Source organism: Belonocnema kinseyi, chromosome 9, assembly GCF_010883055.1.
Source record: "Belonocnema kinseyi isolate 2016_QV_RU_SX_M_011 chromosome 9, B_treatae_v1, whole genome shotgun sequence".
NCBI lineage: Eukaryota > Metazoa > Arthropoda > Insecta > Hymenoptera > Cynipidae > Belonocnema > Belonocnema kinseyi.
The window spans coordinates 83,800,784-83,822,278 of record NC_046665.1 but is presented as its reverse complement, the minus strand read 5'-3'; the positions used below and the strand labels follow the sequence as shown (position 1 = coordinate 83,822,278).

The 21,495-nt window shown below is 29.7% G+C and overlaps 1 protein-coding gene across 1 annotated transcript in view; it reads left to right on the top strand.

The window, feature by feature from the left end:
* The window catches only part of LOC117179297 (mediator of RNA polymerase II transcription subunit 12), a 72,778-nt gene that overhangs the window by 16,251 nt on the left and 35,032 nt on the right, over positions 1 to 21,495 (top strand). Inside the window, exons 4-6 of the mRNA XM_033370950.1 lie at positions 2,100 to 2,419; positions 11,369 to 11,900; positions 18,921 to 19,508. Of these exons, the coding sequence (XP_033226841.1) occupies positions 2,100 to 2,419; positions 11,369 to 11,900; positions 18,921 to 19,508 (1,440 nt within the window). The remainder of the gene's footprint in view (positions 1 to 2,099; positions 2,420 to 11,368; positions 11,901 to 18,920; positions 19,509 to 21,495) is intronic.

Here is a 21,495-nt window from a genome sequence, read left to right as displayed (position 1 = left end):
TAAAATAAGGATAATTTAGCTTTTAATTTGAACAGGAAATTTTCAATGTTTAAAAAATGTACAGTTGGAACTGGAATTTATCCAGAAAAATAATAATTCTGACTTGGAGCCTGGAATTTTCAAATTTTAACAAATTCCGAGCTAGTACTGGAAATTTTCGAAAAGGAACAAAATTCTGAATTGGAACAGGTAACTTTTCCAAATAATTCTAATTCTGAGTTGAAGCAGAGGAATTTTCAAATTTTAAACAATTCTGAGTTGAAACTGGTATTTATCCAAAAGAATTACAATTTTTCTTGGAACAGGAAACGTTAAAACTTCAATAAATTCCGAGCTGGAACAGGATTTTTTTTAATAGAATGAATTAAATTTGTCCAACAAAATTATTGTTCTGTGTTGAAATGGAGAATTTTTGAAAAGAATTAAAATTCAATAGAAAATTAATAGTCTTGGTTGAAAATGATTCTTTTGTTTGTTCGAAAATACAACTTCTTGTTTGAATATGTATTTTTTTGGTTGAAAATTCATAATTTTAGTTTCAAATTTATTTCCGTGGTTTTAGAAGTTCCGTAACTTTCTCAAAAATTCATGTGTTTTGATGAAAATGTTTTTTTTTTTTTTTGTAAAAAAAATACATCTGTTTGGTTAAGAAACAACTATTTGATTAAAAATTTATTTGTTGTTGTTGTTAAATATTCATTATTTTTGTTAAAAAATTTTTTTTTTGTCGAAAATTTAAATATTTTGTTGAAAATTTGTTTGTTGTTGTTGAATATTATTTTCTTTAAAATGAAAATGTAACTATTCCACTTTCGTTTGAAAATTGTTCTTGTTAGTTGAAAATCTGTTTATTTATTTTAAACTCGTCTTGTTTTATTTTGTTAATAATTTTAATCTTTTCTTTTAATTCCGCTGTTTTTTATTTAAAATATAAAATATTTTTTGGTGGAAATATCAACTAGCATACTTTACGTATGGAATTCCTTTTTTTGCATTAAAGTTTAATTTTATTAACTGAAAATCTAACTATTCCATGTTTTTTTGGAAATTGATCATTTTTAGTTGATAAATTGAACTATTTTTGTTGTAAATTTATGTATTTTGTTGAAAATTAATCTTTTGTGGATGATAGTTTGAATACTTTTGTCAAAAATTCAACTATCTGGTCGAAATAAGAAATTTTTGTTGAAAATTAATATTTTTTGTTTGAAAATTAAGCTTTTTGGGTTGAAAATTTAACTGTTTTGTGGAAAATTCGTCTTTTTCGGGTTCTTTCGTTTAAAAATTTTTCTCTTCGTACATATTTCTTTAATTTTACGTAGAAAATTCATTTATTGGACTACAAATTTAAATAGTTTGTTTTAAATTCCTTTTTTTTTCGTTGAAAATTGATTGTTTTAACTGAAAATTTAATTATCCCGTACTTGGTTCAAATTTCATGTATTTTTTCGAATTTAGTCATCTAAGATGGAAAATTAAATCTTCTTGTTTGAAAACTTGTCCCTTTGGCTACAAATTTAACTATTTTATTGGAAATTCTTTTTTTTTTTTGTTAAAAATTAATGTTTTTACTAACAATTTATTTTCTTTAGTTGAGACGTCATATATTTGGTTGAAAACTCATTCTTTTGTTTAGAGAATTCACGTTTTTGGTTGAAAAATTAACTGTTTAGTTAAAAATTTCTGTATTTTGTTGAAAATGCAATACCTCTATGTTATAATATATGTGGAGTTACTATTTTTTCGGTAAAAGATTTTCTTATTTAAGATTTTTCAATTCCCCCCAACCCCAAATCGTCACACGTAGTTTATAGATGACATTATTGATATCCGTAGTTCAAGTTTGTTTTTCTATCTGAACGCAAAATTTATAACGGTCAGGGAAAATGAAAAATTGTTCAGGGAAAACCAGTAAATTTCGAAATTAGGATTTTGTCGCAACCCTATTTATCAATTTATCACTTAGAATATCGTTCTGTTGATTTTGCACTGAACTAGTGCAAAGAGAATCAAATTTTTGTTATTTTATCTCTCTAGACTTATTTAATTCGCCAAGTGTTGAAAATTGAAGTGAGCAATCAAATAATTGTTTTGTTTAGGCCCAGCAGCTAGTAAACCCAGCACTCCAAGTAATCGAGAAACCATGGATGAGGACAGTCTTTTTCCAGGTTTAGAATTAAAGACTAAACTAGAAGTGCCTGATCATGGAAGAACGATGGATTATGATGACAGCAAAATCGACGACGATCTAGATAAGCTTCTCCAGCATATTAAGGAAGACCAACAAAATAGCATGGATGCGCCCGACAGTCCGAAGGAAGATGCTCTAGGCGGACATGGACATGAAGGGCTAGATTCTAAAACTCCTTCCAGTCCCAGCAGACATTTACTCTACACCACACACTTTCCTCTGCCGCAGGTAAATTTTACTGCAATTTTTCTGAAAATATTCTCAATTTACTGATTTTTCAGGGTATCCTTGATTTTTTTAAGCCTGAAAATCTCCTTGAATTTGTCACGAGATTCGTGAATTTTAATTTTCGTTTTGCGTTTAAAACAGTTTTTGAGGTGTTGACCATTCGGGTTTTGAGTCGAAGCAATGTTAAATGCAATTCTGAATTGAATCAGAGAATTATCGAAAAAATCATAATTCAGATATGAATCAAGAAATTTTTCAAAATAATTAATCAGATTGGGAAGAGAAAATTTTCTAGAATAATAATTATAGAACTGACTTGGAACAATGCATTTTTCAAAATAAGTAAAAAAAAATATTTTAAACGGGAAATTTTTGGAAATAATTCTGATTCTGATATGGAACAAGGAGTTTTAGAAAAGTATTATAATTTTCACGTGGATCAGAAAATTTTCGAGAAGAATTTAAATTCTGAAAAATTATGTTTTGAGATAAAAAATAAAAGTTTCCTAAGCAATTATGGGTTAAATTCTAGAATAGCTGGTACCCCCCCCCTTTATTTCCTGGAATTTTTTCCCCAAAATCAAACTATTGGCACATGAAATTGAAGTAATTTCTGAGCGATTTGTTTTTAAAAAAGCACTAAAGTTATTGTTAATTGCATTATTATAACGTGTCAAATATGGATCGACCAAAAACTTGAATTTGCCGTATTTAAATACCGTTTAAGTCATTTTACAACTCCCGGCAAGGTAAAAAGTTATAAATAAGTGTAATTTGAACTTTTATTTACATATCTTGACATATTTTGCTTTTTTTTTGTTCATATAAACTATTTTATTTACAAAAAAGGAAAGAATTGCTAAAGTTGTTAAAGAGAAAGATTCGTTTCAAATTCTAAAGCACCTCGATTCCTTTTCCAACATTAAAAATAAGACTAATGAAATCTGTATGATTGGTTATATTGATGAAAATAATTCACAAAATATGTTCCATTTTATTAAAAAGGATTAGCATTTTTCGTGTGTGTGCGCGCGCGCGCGTGTGTGTGTGTGTGTGATTAAAAATTTGTCATAAGGACAACCGCAGGATTTCGCCGGAAGCGGGTGCTAATCTGAAAAATTGCACCCGCTTCCAGCGAAATCGCGGTAAAATTTCAGCCACAACCACGTCTCACAACCGTGAGATATATATTCGGTTTTGATTCCTCTAGAATCAAACCGAAAGGCCTATGACAAAGCCACCGAACGCGTTCTCGGGTTGCGGATAGAGGGTTCCTGTACCAAGGGTTTCTTCTATATATGGTTACAAAAATAAATAGGCAGTCGCGGACAATTGTCCAGGGGTGGTCCCGAAGGGATTAGCCCCCAAGCGGAGGTGTGAAAACCGTGCCGAAAGCTACGATGCGAATGTGGCCCCTGAGCGGGGTTACGTGACACGGCTGCATGCTCTGTGGTGCGAGAAACACCCGGAGTAATTGCACTTTTCGCAGCAACGTCTGCGAAACCATGCTGAACTATTCCGAAAAAAGGGGCTATGTAAGCGGAACGCCTACTCTACCACAGCTAGAACAAGCCGGCAGCAGAGAAAGAGAGGCGACACTAAGACCAACCACGGGCAGGCATACAATAGAGGAAGAGCGATGCTTTATGGCCCGGAGAAACATCAGCACCAAGGTTTCTCTCAAGCCTAAAGATCTGGCTGAAATGGATGACGAGCTTCGTGGACATTTTTCCGGAGAATCAGACCTCTGGCCTATCAATTATTGTGTGTATAATGCAGCGAGAGCTTTCGCCAGTGCGAGCCGTAAAGCAAAACCAACGGTTGATCATAAGACCAAAAGGCGAATGCATCAACTTGTCATAAAGATAGACTGAGCAAGACAGTACGCGTCCCGCATTCAATGTGTGATTGACTACATCACATCTAGCAGGAATTTTACCGCCAAGGTTCAAAAGTTTGCGTGCCAACCCCGGACCCGTTATCACACACTTAACAAGTCAAAGCTGCTGACCATCAGGCAGCATATTGTTGGGAGAATACGTATACGATCTGATGCTAAGAGAAGTCTAGAGCGGATAGAGAGGGGGATCGGAGAAAATGAACAGTATCTCTCTGACCCATCTCGTCTCGACTCTTCCAAGACCCTCCAGTTACTGTCGAACACCCGCCCAAACCAGAGGAGGTCGAAGTATTTTGGAGAGAAGTCTACGAAGTGCAGCATAGACTGGACGAAGACTCACAAAATATAAATCGCTTCATGGAGCTATGTGATGCCCTCATAACACCTGATAAAGAATGCCCACCCATCACTACCGAGGAGGTGAAAAATGTATTAAGAGGGATGAAGAACTATTCCGCACCGGGACCAGATTGTATCAAAACCTTCGGGTAGAAGAAGTTTCCTTTAACCCATCAGCATTTGGCCCGTATTTTCACCTCATATTTATAGTCGGAAGAGCCGATTTCGGAGTGGTTGGTGGAAGGGCGCATAATACTCCTGCCAAAAATAGGCAATTTAGCTGACCCGAAGAATTACAGGCCAATCACTTGTCTGAACACACTGTATAAAATATTCACAGCTATCCTAAATGATACGATTGTTCTGGAAATTGAACCTGTGTGGCAAGAAATGTATGAACAACGAGGCTCAAAGAAAGGCGTAGCGGGATGCCGGGAGAACCTGCTCATCGATAGATGTGTCTGCAAAGATGCAACATTCTACCAGCGTGTCCTATCGATGGCCTGGATTAATTATCGGAAAGCTTTCGATTGACCTCCCATAGACGTATCATCTGTCTTTTGGAAATCTTAAAGGTTCATCCGCAAATAGTTAGGTGCATAGAGAGATTGTTGCCGCTTTGGAAAACCAAATTTACTATCTCATCTGGAAAAAATCGTGTGACAACTAACAAGGTCACCTTTCAGATAGGTGTCTTTCAGGGCGACACCATGAGCCTACTCCTCTTTTGCCTTACGAGGTATGTTCAAAAAGTAAGGTGACTTTTCAATTTTCGCGGGCTACGTACATTCAAGTTTTAAATTTTTTGTTTTGTTGTATTGGTACACTCGTCACGATCATATGTTCACGGTTTTGACTATATTGCTCGTGTTGTTTTTCTGGCAGAGGCGTAAAAGGTTAAAAGGGTTTGGTGTGCTTGGCGATTTTCTTCTTTCGAAAAAAATGGAGCCAAGAGTTTGCATTAAATTTTGTGTTAAAAATGGAATCCAGTGCTCTAAAACTCTTGAAATGTTGACAGTTGCATACGGTGAGTCTACTCTGAGTAAGAAAAATGTGTATAAGTGGTACAAGCTGTTCCAAGAAAGCCGAGAGAATGTCGAAGACGAACCTCCCCCTGGACGTCCGAGCACGTCAACAACAGATGAAAACGCTCAAGCAGTGGAAGAAATTATGTTGAAAAATCGCCGAATTACCATCAGAGAAGTTGCTGAAGATGTTGGCATATCGGTTGGCTCATGCCATGCTATCTTTTCGGACGTTTTGGGCATGAGACGTGTGTCAGCGAAATTTTTTCCAAAACTGCTTAATTTTTATCAAAAGATCCGACCAAAAACAGCACCACAGTCATGCCTCAGCTGCCATATTCACCGGATTTGGTCCCCAGTGACTTTTTTCTTTTCCCAAAACTGAAGAGACCCTTGAAAGGACATCGATTTTCAACGATTGAGGAGATAAAAACTGCATCGCTGAAAGAACTCAAAGCTATACCACAAAATGATTATCAGAAGTGCTTCGATGATTGGAAAAAGCGTTGGCACAAGTGTATTACATCTGAGGGGGATTACTTTGAAGGGGACAACATAAATATTGAGGAATAAATGAATATTTTTTGAGAAAACCATAAAGTCACCTTATTTTTTGAACACACCTCGTACATTATTGCCACTATCTCTAGCACTTTGCCATTCCGACGGGTACTTGTGCGGCAAACCTGCAGATCGAAAGTACAAGGTCACTCATGTATTTTACATGGATGATCTTAAGATCTATGCTAAAAACAAAGAGCAACTACATCTAGCTCTAGGGCTCTCGTTGATAGAAGCGCTATACGACACCTTTGCGCTGGAGAGACTTATAAATACCTGGGCGTGCCACAGAGATGCATTCAGGATGTGACATCTATAAAGGATACTCTCCGAAGCAGATACAAACGTCTCATTCGGCAGATTTGGTCTTCTGAACTGTCGGCTAAGAACAAAGTATCTGCAATGAACATGCTTGCCGTCCCAGTAGTACTCTATTCATTTGGAGTAGTTACATGGACGAAGAATGAGCTCAGATCCCTTGATATCGGGACAAGAAAGGTTATGCACATGAGCAAAAGTATGCATCTTAAGTCTTCCGTTCCGCGACTGTACATATCACGCAGTCAAGGTGGTCGTGGAATATTGAGTCTTGAATGTCTTCACAACAGGATTATTCTGGGTACAGCACATAGAGTTGCAAATGGAAGAGACCCTCTTCTTAAAATGGTCAGGAATCACGAAGAAGTGGGCAAAGGAGCGTTTCTGTACAAAGCAGCGGAGGAGGCTGCTGAAACACTCGGACTTAACTTCAGTATTTGGGGTGAGCAAAATGCATCAAATCTGATCTATCTCAAGTACTCACTCCTGAAAGCCCGGATTAAGAAAGCACAAGAGAAAAACTTTCGTGAACAGCTCCTCGATAATAGGATGCACGGTATCTTCCACAGAAATGTGAAGGATCTGTCAATGCCTTGTGAGCTAATGTTTGCTTTTCTTAAATCGCCCGGATTGAAGTCTGGTACGAAGGGTTTTATTTTGGCATGCCAAGACGGTGTCCTTTCCACCTTAACATACCGTCGCCACATTTTGAGCTGGAACATTCTTGATTATAGCTGCAGGGCGTGCCATGCACACCCCGAGCATTTAGCTCACATAATATCTAGTTGTCCAACTCACGCGGGAACGACCTACATTCAAAGGCACAATGCGGCACTAAGAGTGCTTTATTACCATCTCTGTCACTCTTACGGCATTAACCTTAATATCGCTCCTATAAATGCTCCTAGGGAAATCGAGTCAATTGTCGAGAATGGGAAGTGCCAAATATACCGGAACTTTATATTCTCGACAATTGTTTCTGTTGCTCACTCGAGGCCTGACATGGTTCTTCTTGACTTCGAGAAGCGAACCATGTTCGTTATCGAATTTTCGGCACCAGCTGACAAAAACATCATAGCCAAGGAGAATGAAAAGAAAAAGAGGTATCGAGACCTTATAAAGGAGTAGCAACGACTGTACCCGGAATATTCTGTTAAACTAATCGTCCTTATCATCGGCGCTCTTGGAGGTGCCAAGCTTTCACTCGCTAATGGCCTAAAAAGCATCCCTGCGTGTCAACAATATGCTAAAACACTTGCGGAAAAAATGCAGAAGGCGGTAGTCCTTGGGTCGCTCCGTGTTCTTAGGGCGCAAGAGGCTTTTGCTGGATCGTCGTATTGATTCCTTCACAGACTGTAACCGCCTATCTCACGGTTGTGTGACGTGGTTGTGGCTGAAATTTTACCGCGATTTCGCTGGAAGCGGGTGCAATTTTTCAGATTAGCACCCGCTCCCGGCGGAATCCTGCGGTTGTCCTTATGACAAATGTGTGTGTGTTAATGATCGAAAATCACACTATGATAGACATTTTTTCTACTAGGAAGCCGAAAAATAAAAAATAAATTTAAATGATGATGGCGTCAAGATATATCAGTACCAAAATGTGGAAGAAAATTATTAATATTATTAACATTTTAACTAATTTTTGGTCGAAAATTGTAATAAAATTCAAGTTTTCATTATTTTAATAATTTTCGACAATTTATAAAAGATTTTTCTACTTGAAAGACAGTCGCGTGACAAATAAGTGTGTTGAAAATAATGTTTTTTTTTCTAAACATTTAATTTCCTGTACAAAGTTGAACTATTTTGCTGAAAATCCGTTTTTTTTTATCAAGAATTAGATTTTTAACAGAAAATTCAACTATTATAGTTTTCTCAGACCGTTTGTCCTTTTTTGGATTAAAATTCCACTATGTGGTTGAAAATTGATATATTTCATTTAAAACTTGAACTATTTGTTTTAAAATTTATGGACTTTGTGGGAAATTCGCCTTTTTTGTAGAAAAATAATCTTTATGATTGAAAATTCATCTTTTTGTAGGTATAAAATTTACCTATTCCAGTTGAAGATTCGTCGTTTTAGTTGAAAATTCATCAGTTTTATTGAAAATTAATTTCTTCGACTAAAAATTTAACTGTTACATTTTTTGTTGAAAATTGATCTTTTTTATTTAAAAATTGATCTTTCTCTTTGAAAGTTAATTTTCTTGTATAAAAATTCTTCTTTTCGGTTAAAAATTCAAGTATTCCAGTTATATAATTATATAACTGTGGAAAATTCAGCTTATGGGTTGGAATAAAATTATTTAGTTGAAAATTTAACCCTTTTGTTAAATTTTTTTGTTGACAAATGAGCTGTTCCGTTGTAAAATGGTTCTTTCTTTTGATGAAAAGAAATTTTTTCAAAAAATGTAACTATTTTATTTCAAATTTGATTCTTTTTTTTGTATAAAATTCTAATTTTTTTAATCTGAAAATGTAACTATTATTCTAGATGAATATTCTATCTTTTTTTTTGGGTTTAAAATTGGTTTAAAATTTAATTATTCCAGTTGAAAATTCATCAGTTAGGTTGATCATTCATTTTTTAACTAAAAGTGTAACTATTCAATTTTCAACTATTTCGTTTAAAACTCATGTATTTTGTTGAAAAATTTTATTTTTGGTGGAAAATTAATGTTTTTATTTTAAAATTAATCTTTTTGGTTGAAAATTCAAGTATTCCAGTTAAATATTTATCATTTTAGTTGAAAATTAATCTTTTTGGTTTAAAATTCAACTGTTTCAGTTGAAGAATTATAATTTGAAGAGGAAATGATCGGGATTTTGAAATTGTCAATAATAATCATCCATGATTTGACCAAACAATTCTAGATCCGTTCAAAATTGGAGAATTTCCAGATTGTAACTGTTTCATTCCGAAAGTCTTGATAAGAATTGAAATTAATATAACATTTATTCCGATCATTTTATTTTTAAATACAAATTTTCATGATTTATCAATAATATATTTTTAATTGAGTGTTTCAGGTCTTCCTTTATATTATTTTTTATATTAAATTTAATGAATAAATTTATTAACATATTTTTTTATTCATTGTTTTAGCCATTAAGAAATGTAAACGTGCGTTTTACTATTTTCAACTTAAAAATAAATTCATAATAATATAGTCATAATTAAAGGTTTTTAGAAAATTTAAAATATTGTGAGTGTAAATTATATAATTTTTATTCCATTTAATTGGAAATTTCTTAATTTAGAAAAAGAATAAGTATTTAGTATTTAGAAATATTTCACTTTTCATTTAAGACGAGTAAATATAAACCAAATATTTAAAAGAAAATAATTTGAAACTGAATTGTTTTACATAGGAAGCTTTGAATCTTTAGATTTTTGAAGAACTTTTAAACTATTAGCTTTACAATTTTTATTAGTCTATTTAAAAAGTGTTTCATTTGTTAGTGAAATTGTTAAATGCTGACGCATATACAACAATTGAGCTCTTATTAATTGTAGAAAAAATTTGAGAAATTTTAAGAGATATTTAGAATTTTTGAAGAGATTCAAAATTCATTAAAAACTTGAAATTATTTCAAGTAATTTAAACGAAGTGTGTTAACATTTTTTTCAGAACTTCTAAATATATTTTAAAATTAATCGATATTTTCCTACAATTTTTAAAGTCCTGCAAATATAAAAAAATCCTTAAAATCTTCCTAAACTTTCTGTTACAATAATGTTTCAAAGTGAAAAATCATTTTCAATTTTCCTAAAAATCTTAAGAAATTTTTTTATTCTTTTGAAGTCTTTCACAATTCTTAAAAAAATTCTAAACTTTTTGTTTGAAATCTGCAAAAATCTACATTTTATTTTAAATTCAGTAGTAATTATTTGAAATTATTTAAAGTTCTGAATTGAATTCGAATCTTTTTAAAACTTCTAAATATCTCTTAAAATTACTCTATTATTTTTACAAATAATAAGTGTTCTATTATTATTTATAAAGTCAAATTAAATTTTTTATTAATTTGCAGGATTTTCTAAAATTTATTTTTAAAAATTCAATTCATTTTGAAATATATTTAAAAGTTCCGAAAAAAAATTCAAAAATTATTTTGAATTTGGAAAAATTTAAAACTACTTCTAGATTTCTCAAGATTTTAAAATAATATTTTAAAGCTTTTAAAGGATGCCTAGTATAGACTATTTAAAATAAAAATAATTTAAGAACTCTTAAGTTAAAAAAATTATTTTTTAATTTTTAATGTGTCCAGTTTAAAATTACTTAAACTAATATACTTTTGAAAATTTTTAAGTTCATTGCTTGATTCTTTAATGTAGACTATTGAAAATGTTAACGTGGATTTAAATTTTTGGAACTTTTTCTGAATCTTTGAACTCTATAATTGAAAACAGTTTAAAAATTTTCTGTTCATTTGCATTTTATTTGACATTTTTTAATTGAAAAATGTTAGTACCTTCCATTTGGTACGTGTACATTTGTGAACATTTGAATGCACAATTTTTTAATTGAAAACCTTCTAACTTCAATTTCACAAGTTTGGAATTCAAGTGATCCATTTTGAATGCTTTAATTCGCTGTTTATTACTTTATATAGAAAAGTGTTTAGAATATAGTTTGATTTTTTAAATTTCATTGCCCGTGATAAATGTTTGCGAAGCGGGAAAAAAACCGGGAACTTTTGTCTTCGATTAAAACGGCCATCCTGGTAGGATAGAGACTCTTATTATTAATAACAGGAAATTTAAATTGGTAAAAATGTTGTATTTATATTTTTCAGGATGAAAATAGCAGTCAGCATGACTGCAATCAAAGACACGTTCTTTTATACGGCGTTGGTCGTGTTCGCGATGATGCTAGACACGTAGTGAAAAAGATGACGAAGGAAGTTTGTAAATTATTTGGAAAAAAGTTCAGCATCGATGTTGCGGAAGGCGGCAAAGTTAAAAAGCACTCGCGGAGTGAATTCAACTTTGAGTCGATAACGCAAAAGTTTCAGAACCTGAGCTACTTTGACCAGCACGTAGTGACTTGGCAATGTGCGACGCAGGTTGTGGAGATGCTCAACACATTCGCGCTCTCTGGTTTTTCCTACTTGCCTGTTCAGGAGCACGTGGCCTTTCTCTTTGATTTGATGGAGCTTGCGCTCAATATTTATGGACTGATAGATGTTTGTATCCAGATTTTGAAAGAACTGCCGGAAGTCGAGGCTCAATTGGCAACGAGAAATAGCACACTAGTCAGAAGTTACACCACAAGCTTGAGTCTCTACGTCGTTGGAGTTTTAAGGAGATACCACTGCTGTTTACTACGTGAGTTTATTTAATTGGCGGTTTATCTTATTATTTAGGGTTGCTACAGCCGGGTGGCCGCTGGATCGAAAAAAACCGGGAAATAAAAGTGAATTTATTTCTTGACCAGGAATTTTACCAGTTTTTAGGAGATAAAAATCTAGTCGAGTTTGATCTCAACAGTTTTCTTAAATAATGAGTTGAATTTTTATCTTTTTTCAATTATGATAAAATATTTTAATTTGAGAATCTTTCACTTACAATCTTCCATTTTAGATTATAATTTTTAAGCGTAAATTTTTCATTTGAAAATTTTTAAAATGCAATTTTAAAGACTGGAAAAATTAAAAATTAGTAGCGTTTGAAAGCGAGAATTTTGGATTAAAAAAAAAAAAACAATTTAGTCGATCAAATATGAATACAATTTATAATGATTTTTAACATTAAAATATACATTAATGATTAACAAGTGAATAATAATTGATCTTACAAGAAGATTCAGAATCAGTTCAAAATTGAAGAATTTCCAGATTTTAACCTTAAACCATGGAAATAGTGTGAATTTTATGAGAGCGGAAAAAACCGGGAAATGACAGTGAATTTATTTTTTGATCGAGAATTTTACAATTTTGTAGAAATAAAATCTTTTCAAATTTTATTTTTACAGTTTTTTCAAATAATCATTCAGTTTGCAAAGTGTAATTTATAAATATTTCATTAAAAAATGTCGTTTCAAAGACGTAAAAAATTAAAAAATTAGAAGCGTTTAAAATCGAAAATTCTGGATAAAACATTTTTTTTTGTTCAAGTGAGGATATAAATTTTAATGATTTTTAAAATTGAACTGTACATTAATGATTAACAAGTGAATAATAATAAAATTTGATTTTACAAGACGATTCGGATTCAATTCAAAATTCAAGAATTTCCAGTATTTAGCGTTAAAAATTAAACCATTTAAATTTTTAGTTTACTACAAAATAATATAGTCATAATTATTATTGTTTAATTATTAATTTCTTAATTTTTATTTATTAATTTATTCAATTTCACATATTGTTTCAGTGTAAAATTTTTAGAATTTGAAATTTTTTAATTGAGAAAAAGATCAATTGCTTAATGTTCAAAAATATTTTAATGTTAATTTAAAATCAGTAATTGGAGAACAAATATTAAAAACCGAACAACAACAAAAAAACTTTGAACTTTACCATTTTAATTATTATATTTGAAAAATTTTATTTTGTAAGTAAAATAGTTGAATTTTGTTGTATAAATAAATATGGAACACCTATTATTCCTAAAAAGAACATTCGAGTAAGTTGAAGAGATATTTCGAAATTCTGAAAAGATTCAACATTAATGTAAAATTTGAAATTATTTTTATCGGTGCAGACATCAATAATTGCGAGTGGCTTCAAAATAATAAAAAAACCATTTTCTTAGGATTCTCAGGAAAATTGAAAATGATTTTTCATATTTTGAAAAATTGAAAAGTTCTGAACAAATTCCAAAGATGATTTAAAATTAGAAAAAATCTAAAGCAACATGTAGATTTTTCAAGATTTTGAACTAAAAATTTAGAAGCTTTTTAAGAATTATGAAATGCTTCAAAAGAATAAAAAGCATTTTCTTTAAATTTCTAGGAAAATTTAAAATGGATTTTTAATTTGAAAAATTAATTTTAAGAGAATATTTAAAAAGATTTGCAAAATTTTCAATAATGTTTCTGGAAAATTTCCAAGAAATATCTTTTATTTTACAGAATGTAAAACAAATTTAGGGAGGGAAAATTCATGTTTGGTTGAAAATTTATCTTCTTTAGTTGAAAATTCATCTTTTATCTTAAAATATTAATCTTCTTGGTGACTAGGAAATTTTTTTATTGAAAATTTAACTATTCCATATATGGTTGCAATTTCAACTGTTTTGTAAAGAATTGGCCTTTTGGTCTTTCAATTTTAACAATTTGGTTAAACTTTTTTTCTCTCTCTTGACTGAAAAATCTTTCTTGGTTGAAAATTCTTATCTTTTGTTAAAAATTCGTGTTTTTGGTTTGAAAATTCATCTCTTATTGTAGAAATTTCTTCTTTTTTTTGTGAAAATGCAACTGTTGGGTTAGAAATTAATTTTTTAAACTGAAAATGTAACTATTCCATGTTTGGTTGAAATTGTATCTCCTTAGTAGAATATTTAACTGTTTGCTTGAAAATTCATGTATTCTGTTGAAAATTCGTCTTTTGTGATAGAATATGTAAGATACCGTAACATTTGATAAACTTAGGAAATAAACATAAATACATTTAGAATAGAAAATGTGTTAATAACAAGTTAGTTTTAAAAACGTATAATTTGATAATTTTTTTTGAGCTTTTCTCTTGCGGTTATGTGGAAAATAACATTAAAAATGAAAAAATTTAATTTGTGGAAAAACGTTGCAATAAAATGTTTAATTTTTTTATAGGATCCGCGCCTTTTTGTATTATAAAATAATAAAATGATGAAAATAATTTTATTTTAATACCAATGCATATTATAAATTTTAATAATATAAATTTATTGTATTGATACATTTTTTAGCATTAGCTGAGAATAAAAATTAGTGCAAAATAAGAAGCAAATATTAAAGTAATCATGAAAAATAAAATTTGTATATCATTTTCGCATCTGTTATCGTAGAAATTTAATCTTTTTTGGTTAAAAGTTCAACTCTTTGAATGAAAAGTTTGGTTTACGATTATAATCTTTTTGGATAAAAATTTCAACTATTACGTTCTTTCTTGAAAATTCTTTCTTGAAAGTTCATTTATTTGATCAAAAACTCGTCTTTATTTTAGTTTGAAAATTCAATTATTTGCTACGATACGGTTGAGAATAATTGTGTTTTGATCGAGAATTCAACTATTTTTTTGAAAAATGCGTTTTCCTAAAGTGAATTGAACGGTTTTTGATTAAAAATAAAAATACCTTTTAATGAAAATTTTTAATATTACTCTTTTTATTGCCAATTCATTTTTTGTTTGCTTTAAGATTCATACCTTTGGTTGTAAAATTCACCTTTTTCTTTAATTCGTCTTTTTCATTTTAAAATTTATCTGTTATTGTAGAAATTTAATCTTTTTTTTTTTTTTTTTGCTAAAAGTGCAACTATTTGGTTTAGTAGTTTAGTTTGAAATAATTTTAGTTTGTTTAAAATATCAACTATTATATTTTTCTTCAATCAATCGTCTTTCTTGTTGAAAATTCAACTGCTGGATTAAAGGTTGAACTAATTTGTTAAAAGTTTTTGTTTTCTTTGAAGATTCATCTCTTTCTATTGAAAATGGAATATTCTTTTTAAAAATTCTGAAGATTGACATTTTTTATTTGGCTGTTAATTTATTCTTTGTAAAACTTAATTTTAAGAAACAAAATATTATAAATGATGTCATTTCAAATAAAAAAAACATTATTTTTTTATGAAAAATGTTGAAATTCACGAAAAAAAAAACGTTATTTTGACCATCTTTTTTCCAATTGAATTTTTTCTGATCGTCGATTTTGACAAATCTTTAAAAAGTGATTGCATTTTAATAAATGCCGGATTTTTCTGGGAAAACATTCTCTATAACTCTAGTGTTTCTAAGTTTAAAAAGAACTAAATAATCTTAAAATATAATTATTTGGTTAAAAAATGTTTTCCTATAAAAAAGTTGTAACGACCTCAGCCATAGAAAAATTTTCTTTCAAAATTGGAAACAGTAGAGTTTTAGAGAGTGTTGTCTGGAAAAAATAAGCCGTTATTTATTAAAATTTAATCTTTTTTCACAATTTGGTAAGAAGCGTCGGTCAGAAAAAATTCAATTGCAAAAAAGATGGTTAAAATTAATGTGTGTTTTTTTGTGAATTTGAACATTTTTCTTTAAAAAATCATGTTTTTTATTTGAAAAGGCAACGGTTCTAATATTTTGATTCTTAAAATTATAGAAAAACTATTTTTTTCAGATATCAGACTTTAGGTACGACAACTAGTGTTTTTTTATATGTTAAAAGTGAAACTGTTTGGTTCAAAATTAATCTTTTTTTAGTTGATGATTCGATTGTTTTGTTGAAGATTCGTCTTTTTTGGTTTGAATTTAGTTTTTTTCTGAATAAAACTAAAAATACTTTTTCCCGGATATATCAACTATTATGCTTTTTTTTAGAATTCTTTTCCTTTGGTTGGAAATTTAGATATTTTATTCATGTTTTTTTGTTTTGAAAATTGATGTTTTTTACTGAAAATGTAATTATTCCATTTTCAGTTCAAAATTTATATCTGATTGACAGTTCAATTTTTTTTTTTTAGTTGACCGTCATCACTAATATTATCAAAAAAGGTTGTTTTTATATCGGAAAGATAAATTTATAGCGGTTAGGAATAATGAAAAATTAGTCAGGGTAAAATCAGAGAATTTCGAAGTACAGTGTTTTTGTAGCAACCAGGGCTTGACCGAGAATTTGACGAATTTTCAGTAGAAAAATTTGCCCAAGTTAGATTTGAACAGTTTTGTAAATAATTAAAGTATAAAAACCTGAACAATAATTGATTTGACAAAACGATTCTAAATCCGTTCATAATTTGAGAATTTCCAGATTGTAACTGATTGGATTCGAATGTCTTAATACGAGTTGAGATTAATACAATATCATTTATTCCGATAATTTTTTTTTTAAAGAACAATTTTAATGATTCACCAATAAAATATTTTTAATTCAAAGTTTTAGGTCTTCCTTTATATTATTGTTTATGTTAAATTGAATAAATAAATATATTATTTTTATTTGTTTTCTTAGCCATTACAAATTTCACTGTTCGTTTAAGACGAGTAAATTGAACACAAATATATGTAAAACTAAACAATTTGAAACTGAATTGTTTTACATGGAAAGCTTTGAATCTGTAGAATTTCGAAGAGCTTTTCAACTTTTAATGTTACAATTTGAATCTTTCTATTTAAAAAATGTTTCAAGAGATATTTCATAGTTTTGAAAAGATTCAAAGTTAATTTAAAACTTGAAAAGTCTTCAAGTAATTGATAAAAAGTGTTCTAACATTTTTGTTTAGAACTTCTAAATAAATTAAAAAAATTAACCGAATTTTTCCTGCATCTTTTGGAAAATCATGCAAATTAAAAAAAAAATCCTTAAAATCTTCCAGGTTCTGTTTTGATCATTTTGCAAGTCTCTTAAAATATTTTTAAATTTTTCGTTACGATAATTTTTAAAATGAAAAATCATTTTGAATTTTCCTAGGAATCTTAAGAAAATGTTTCTATTCTTTTTAAGCCTTTCACCATTCTTAAAAAGTTTTTAAATTTTTTGATTGAAATCTGCATTTTGTTTTAAATTCGGCTGTAGGTATTTGCACCAAAATTTCGTGTAAATGATTTGAAATCATTTCAAGTTCTAAATTTAATTTTGATATTTTTTTAACTTCTAAATATCTCGTAAGATTACTCTATTTTTTCTACAGATAATAAGTGTTCCTATTGTTATTTATAAATTCAAATTTTAAGGATTTTTTTAGATTGCAGGATTTTCTAAAAGTTGTAGGAAAAATTCAATTCATTTAAAAATATATTTCAACGTTTCGAAAAAATTTTAACAATAATTTTAAATTTGGAAAAATATAAAACCACTTTTAGATTTCTCAATGTTTTGAAATGAATTTTTTAAGTTTTTGAAGGATGCTTAAACTATTTAAAATGAAAATAATTTAACTTCTAATTTAAAAAATTGTTAATAAAAAAAAATATTTTTTATTTGTCTAGATTAAAATTACTTTAAAAAAATATAATTTTGAAAATTTTTAAAGTTCATCGCTTGATTCTTTAACCCGATGCGGCATGGTGGGAATGCCGTATTCCCACCTTTTTTCATATCATTTTTTGCGATTTCAGAATAGTTTTTATTAGATTTTACATAGGTTTTTTTTTTAATTTCATGCTCGCAGGATGATAGAAAATTGAAATTTTTGTGCGAAGAGTCTAAAGTTTTTAAATAATTTGTTAATATTTATAAACAAAGATAAAAAAAAGCCTTTTTTGTTGAAAAAATTCATTATTGAAAAAAATTTCTATTATATTCTTATGAAAATGGGTACATAAAGGTTTTTGGGGTCGCTGACTATGAATCAGGACTCAGATTTTGAAAAACCAAAATGGCGGATCCAATATGGCTGCCGAAATCAGGAATATTTTTGTTTTTTTTCTGAAAATTGGTATACAGGGGTCTTCTTGGGGCAGTGATCACGAATATGAGCTCAGATTTTGGAAATTCAAAATAGCGAATCCAAGATGGGGCCTGAAACTTGGAATATTTTTAGATTTTTTTTCTGAAAATTAGTATACAGAGGTTTTCGGGGTCGCTGATCACGAATCTGAAATCAGACTATTTGTCATTTTGAATACAGATTCAAGATCAGCGACCCCCTACCTATGCCAACTTTCACAAAACAATTCAGAAATATTTTGAATTTTGACGCACCATTTTGAGTGTTCAAAATCTAAGTTTAGATTCGTGATCAGTGATCCCAAAACCCCCCGTATACCAATTTTCAGAAAAAATAAAAATATATGCCAAATGTCAGCCGCCATATTGGAAAACCCCTGTGTACCAATTTTCATGAAGACTCGTTTCCCTAAAAAATGTATGCCGGAAAGGGTTAATGTAGAGTATTGAAACTGTTAACGTGGATTTATATTTTACAGTTTATCTGCATTTCATTAAAAAAAATTTAATTGAAAAGTGTTAGTACCTTCCATTTCATACGTGCAAATATAATTTGCTGTTTATTGTTTATTGCTTTAAATGGAAAAATGTTTAGAATAGAGTTCGATTTTTTAAATTTCATTGACCGTGAAGAATGTTTGCGAACCGGGAAAAACCCGTAAAATGACCGGGAATTTTTTTCTTCGATTAAAACGGCCACCCTGAGCAACCCTGTACCCGGTCTCATCATTATTTTTACTCATCAAACATGATATTATTAATGATAAATTCTTTCTTCTCTTTTTTTAGTATCGCCGGAACAAACGACAGTTGTTTTCGATTTACTCTGCAAGGTTGTGAAGCACATTTCAATCCCGAGCGAATGTAGTTCAGCCGAGCGTTGCGTTCTAGCTCATCTCTACGATTTGTACTCGAGTTGTTCCCTGCTGAAGACGAAGCCGCATGGAGTGGAGGCTTTCAATAATGCCCATCCGAAAATTCGTCTGGCTCTTTATAGCTCGTTGCAGCCGACGCCTTCGAATCATGTCTACAATTCGCAGTTTATGGTCGACGTGTTCAACAGTCCGAAACGAGGGGGCAAAATTGAACCGCAGTGGGCGAAACAGTTGAACGAAACTCCAGCGAATCGATATAGTTTTGTGTGCAACGCTATCGTCGCAGTTTGTAGTGAAACAGACAATGATAAGTTGAACGATATTGCAATTACCTGTGCAGAATTGACTGCCTGTTGTAATGCTCTCAGTGCTGAATGGTTGGGTGTTCTCACGGCACTTTGTCGAGAGAATTCGGCTTTCTATATCGACGTCTTAAATCAAGTGGACGTTCAGGATTTGAGCATTCACAACTCTCTTGCTGTGTTTACGTCTATTCTGATAGGTAAGAATATTCTTGTGAGAGTTAAGGGATTGTCCATAAACTGCGTTGCCACTTTAGAGGGGGGGGGGGCACAAAACCTAGGGTTGGTAATGGGTACGGGTGTTAGGGGGCGCTATCCAGTCAAAGTAAAGTTACAATTTAGAGAAATTTTATTTTCATAAAAGTACATATGGTAGTCTTTTATGGTAGTAAATGAATCTTTCTGTTTAAAAATTCGTCTTTTTTGATAGTAAATTCATCTTTTTTCCGTTAAAACTACAGCTTTTTGGTTGAGAATTCTTGATTTTTTTAAAAATTCGTTATTTTTGGTCGGAAATTAATCTTTTTATTTAAAAACTCATCTTTTTGGTTTTAAATTTAACAGCTAGGTTTTATAGTTGAACTAGTTTCTTAAAAAATCAAAAATACAATTATTCTTTCTTTCTTAAAAATTCAACTTTTTGGTTGAGAATTCTTGAATTTTAAAGAAGAATCCTTCTTTTTTGTTCTTAAGTGAATCTTTTTGTTTAAAAATTCATATTTTTTTGTTTAAACTTCAACTTTTTGGTTGAGAATTCTTGAATTATGTAAAAATTCATCTTTTTCGGTAGTAAATTAATATTTTTGTTTGAAAATTTTCCTTTTTCAGTTGAAAATTCCACTTTTTGTTTGAGAATTCTAGAATTTCTTCAAATTCATTATTTTCGGTAGGAAATTAATTTTTTTTTCAAAATTGATCTTTTTTAGTTAAAAATTCAACTTTTTAGTTGAAAAATTCTGAATTATTGTCAAATTCGTTATTTTCGGTAGGAAATTAATTTTTTTGTTTACAAATTTATCTTTTACAGTTGAAAAATCAACTGTTTAGTTGACAATTCTTGAACTTTTTAAAAATTCTTTTTCTTTTCTAGGAAGTTTATCTTTTTGTTTAAAAATTCATCTTTTTTTCGTTGAAACTTCAGCTTTTTGGTTAAGAATTCTTGATTTTTTTTAATTAATTATTTTTGTTCGGATATTAATCTTTTTGGTTACAAAAATAACAACTAGGCTTTAAATTTGAACTAGTTTCTTAAAAAATCAAAAATACAATTTTTCTTTCTTCCTTAAAAATTCAACTTCTTTGAGAATTCTTGAATTTCATTGAAATTTCGTCTTTTTTGGTCGTAAATTAATCTTTTTGTTTGAAAATTCATATTTTTTAGTTCAAACATCTACTTTTTGGTTGGGAATTCTTGAATTAAGTAAAAAATTTGTCTTTTTTGGTAGTAAATTAATATTTTTGTTTAAAAATTTCCCTTTTTTAGTTGAAATTTCAACTTTTTGGTTGAGCATTCTTTAATTTTATTCAAATATTTTTTTTTTTGCTGTAAATTAATCTTTTTGTTTACAAATTTATCGTTTTTAGTTGAGAATTCTTGAACATTTTAAAAATCTTTTTTTTTTGTAGGAAGTTGATCTTTTTGTTTAAAAATTCATGTTTTTTCGTTGAAACTTCAGCTTTTTAGTTAAGAATTCTTTAATTTTTAAAATTCGTTATTTTCGGTTGGAAATTAATTTTTTTGTTCAAAAATTCATCTTTTTGTTTAAAAATTTAACATCTAGGTTTTAAAGTTGAACTACTTTTTTAAAAAATAAAATTATTTGTTTTTTTTCTCTCTTAAAGAATCAAATTTTTGAATGAAAATTCTTGAATTTGGTTGAAATTTCGTCTTTTTTGGTCGTAAATTAATATTTTTGTTTGAAAATTCATATTTTTTAATTCAATCATCTACTTTTTGGTTGAGAATTCTTGAATTAAGGGCATGTGACACAGCTAAATACCTATATTACCGACCTCACTTTTTCAGTTCACTGAATGTTTTTTTTAACCTAAGAACTTTTTTTATAAATAAAATATCGAGCTGAGACTTTGGAAAATTTATTCGAGTACAATAAAGTACGGTTAGGTACTGCATTTTGGTAGGAACTTCACTGAAAATTATTTTTTCTTTTTTCTGAATCTCGACAT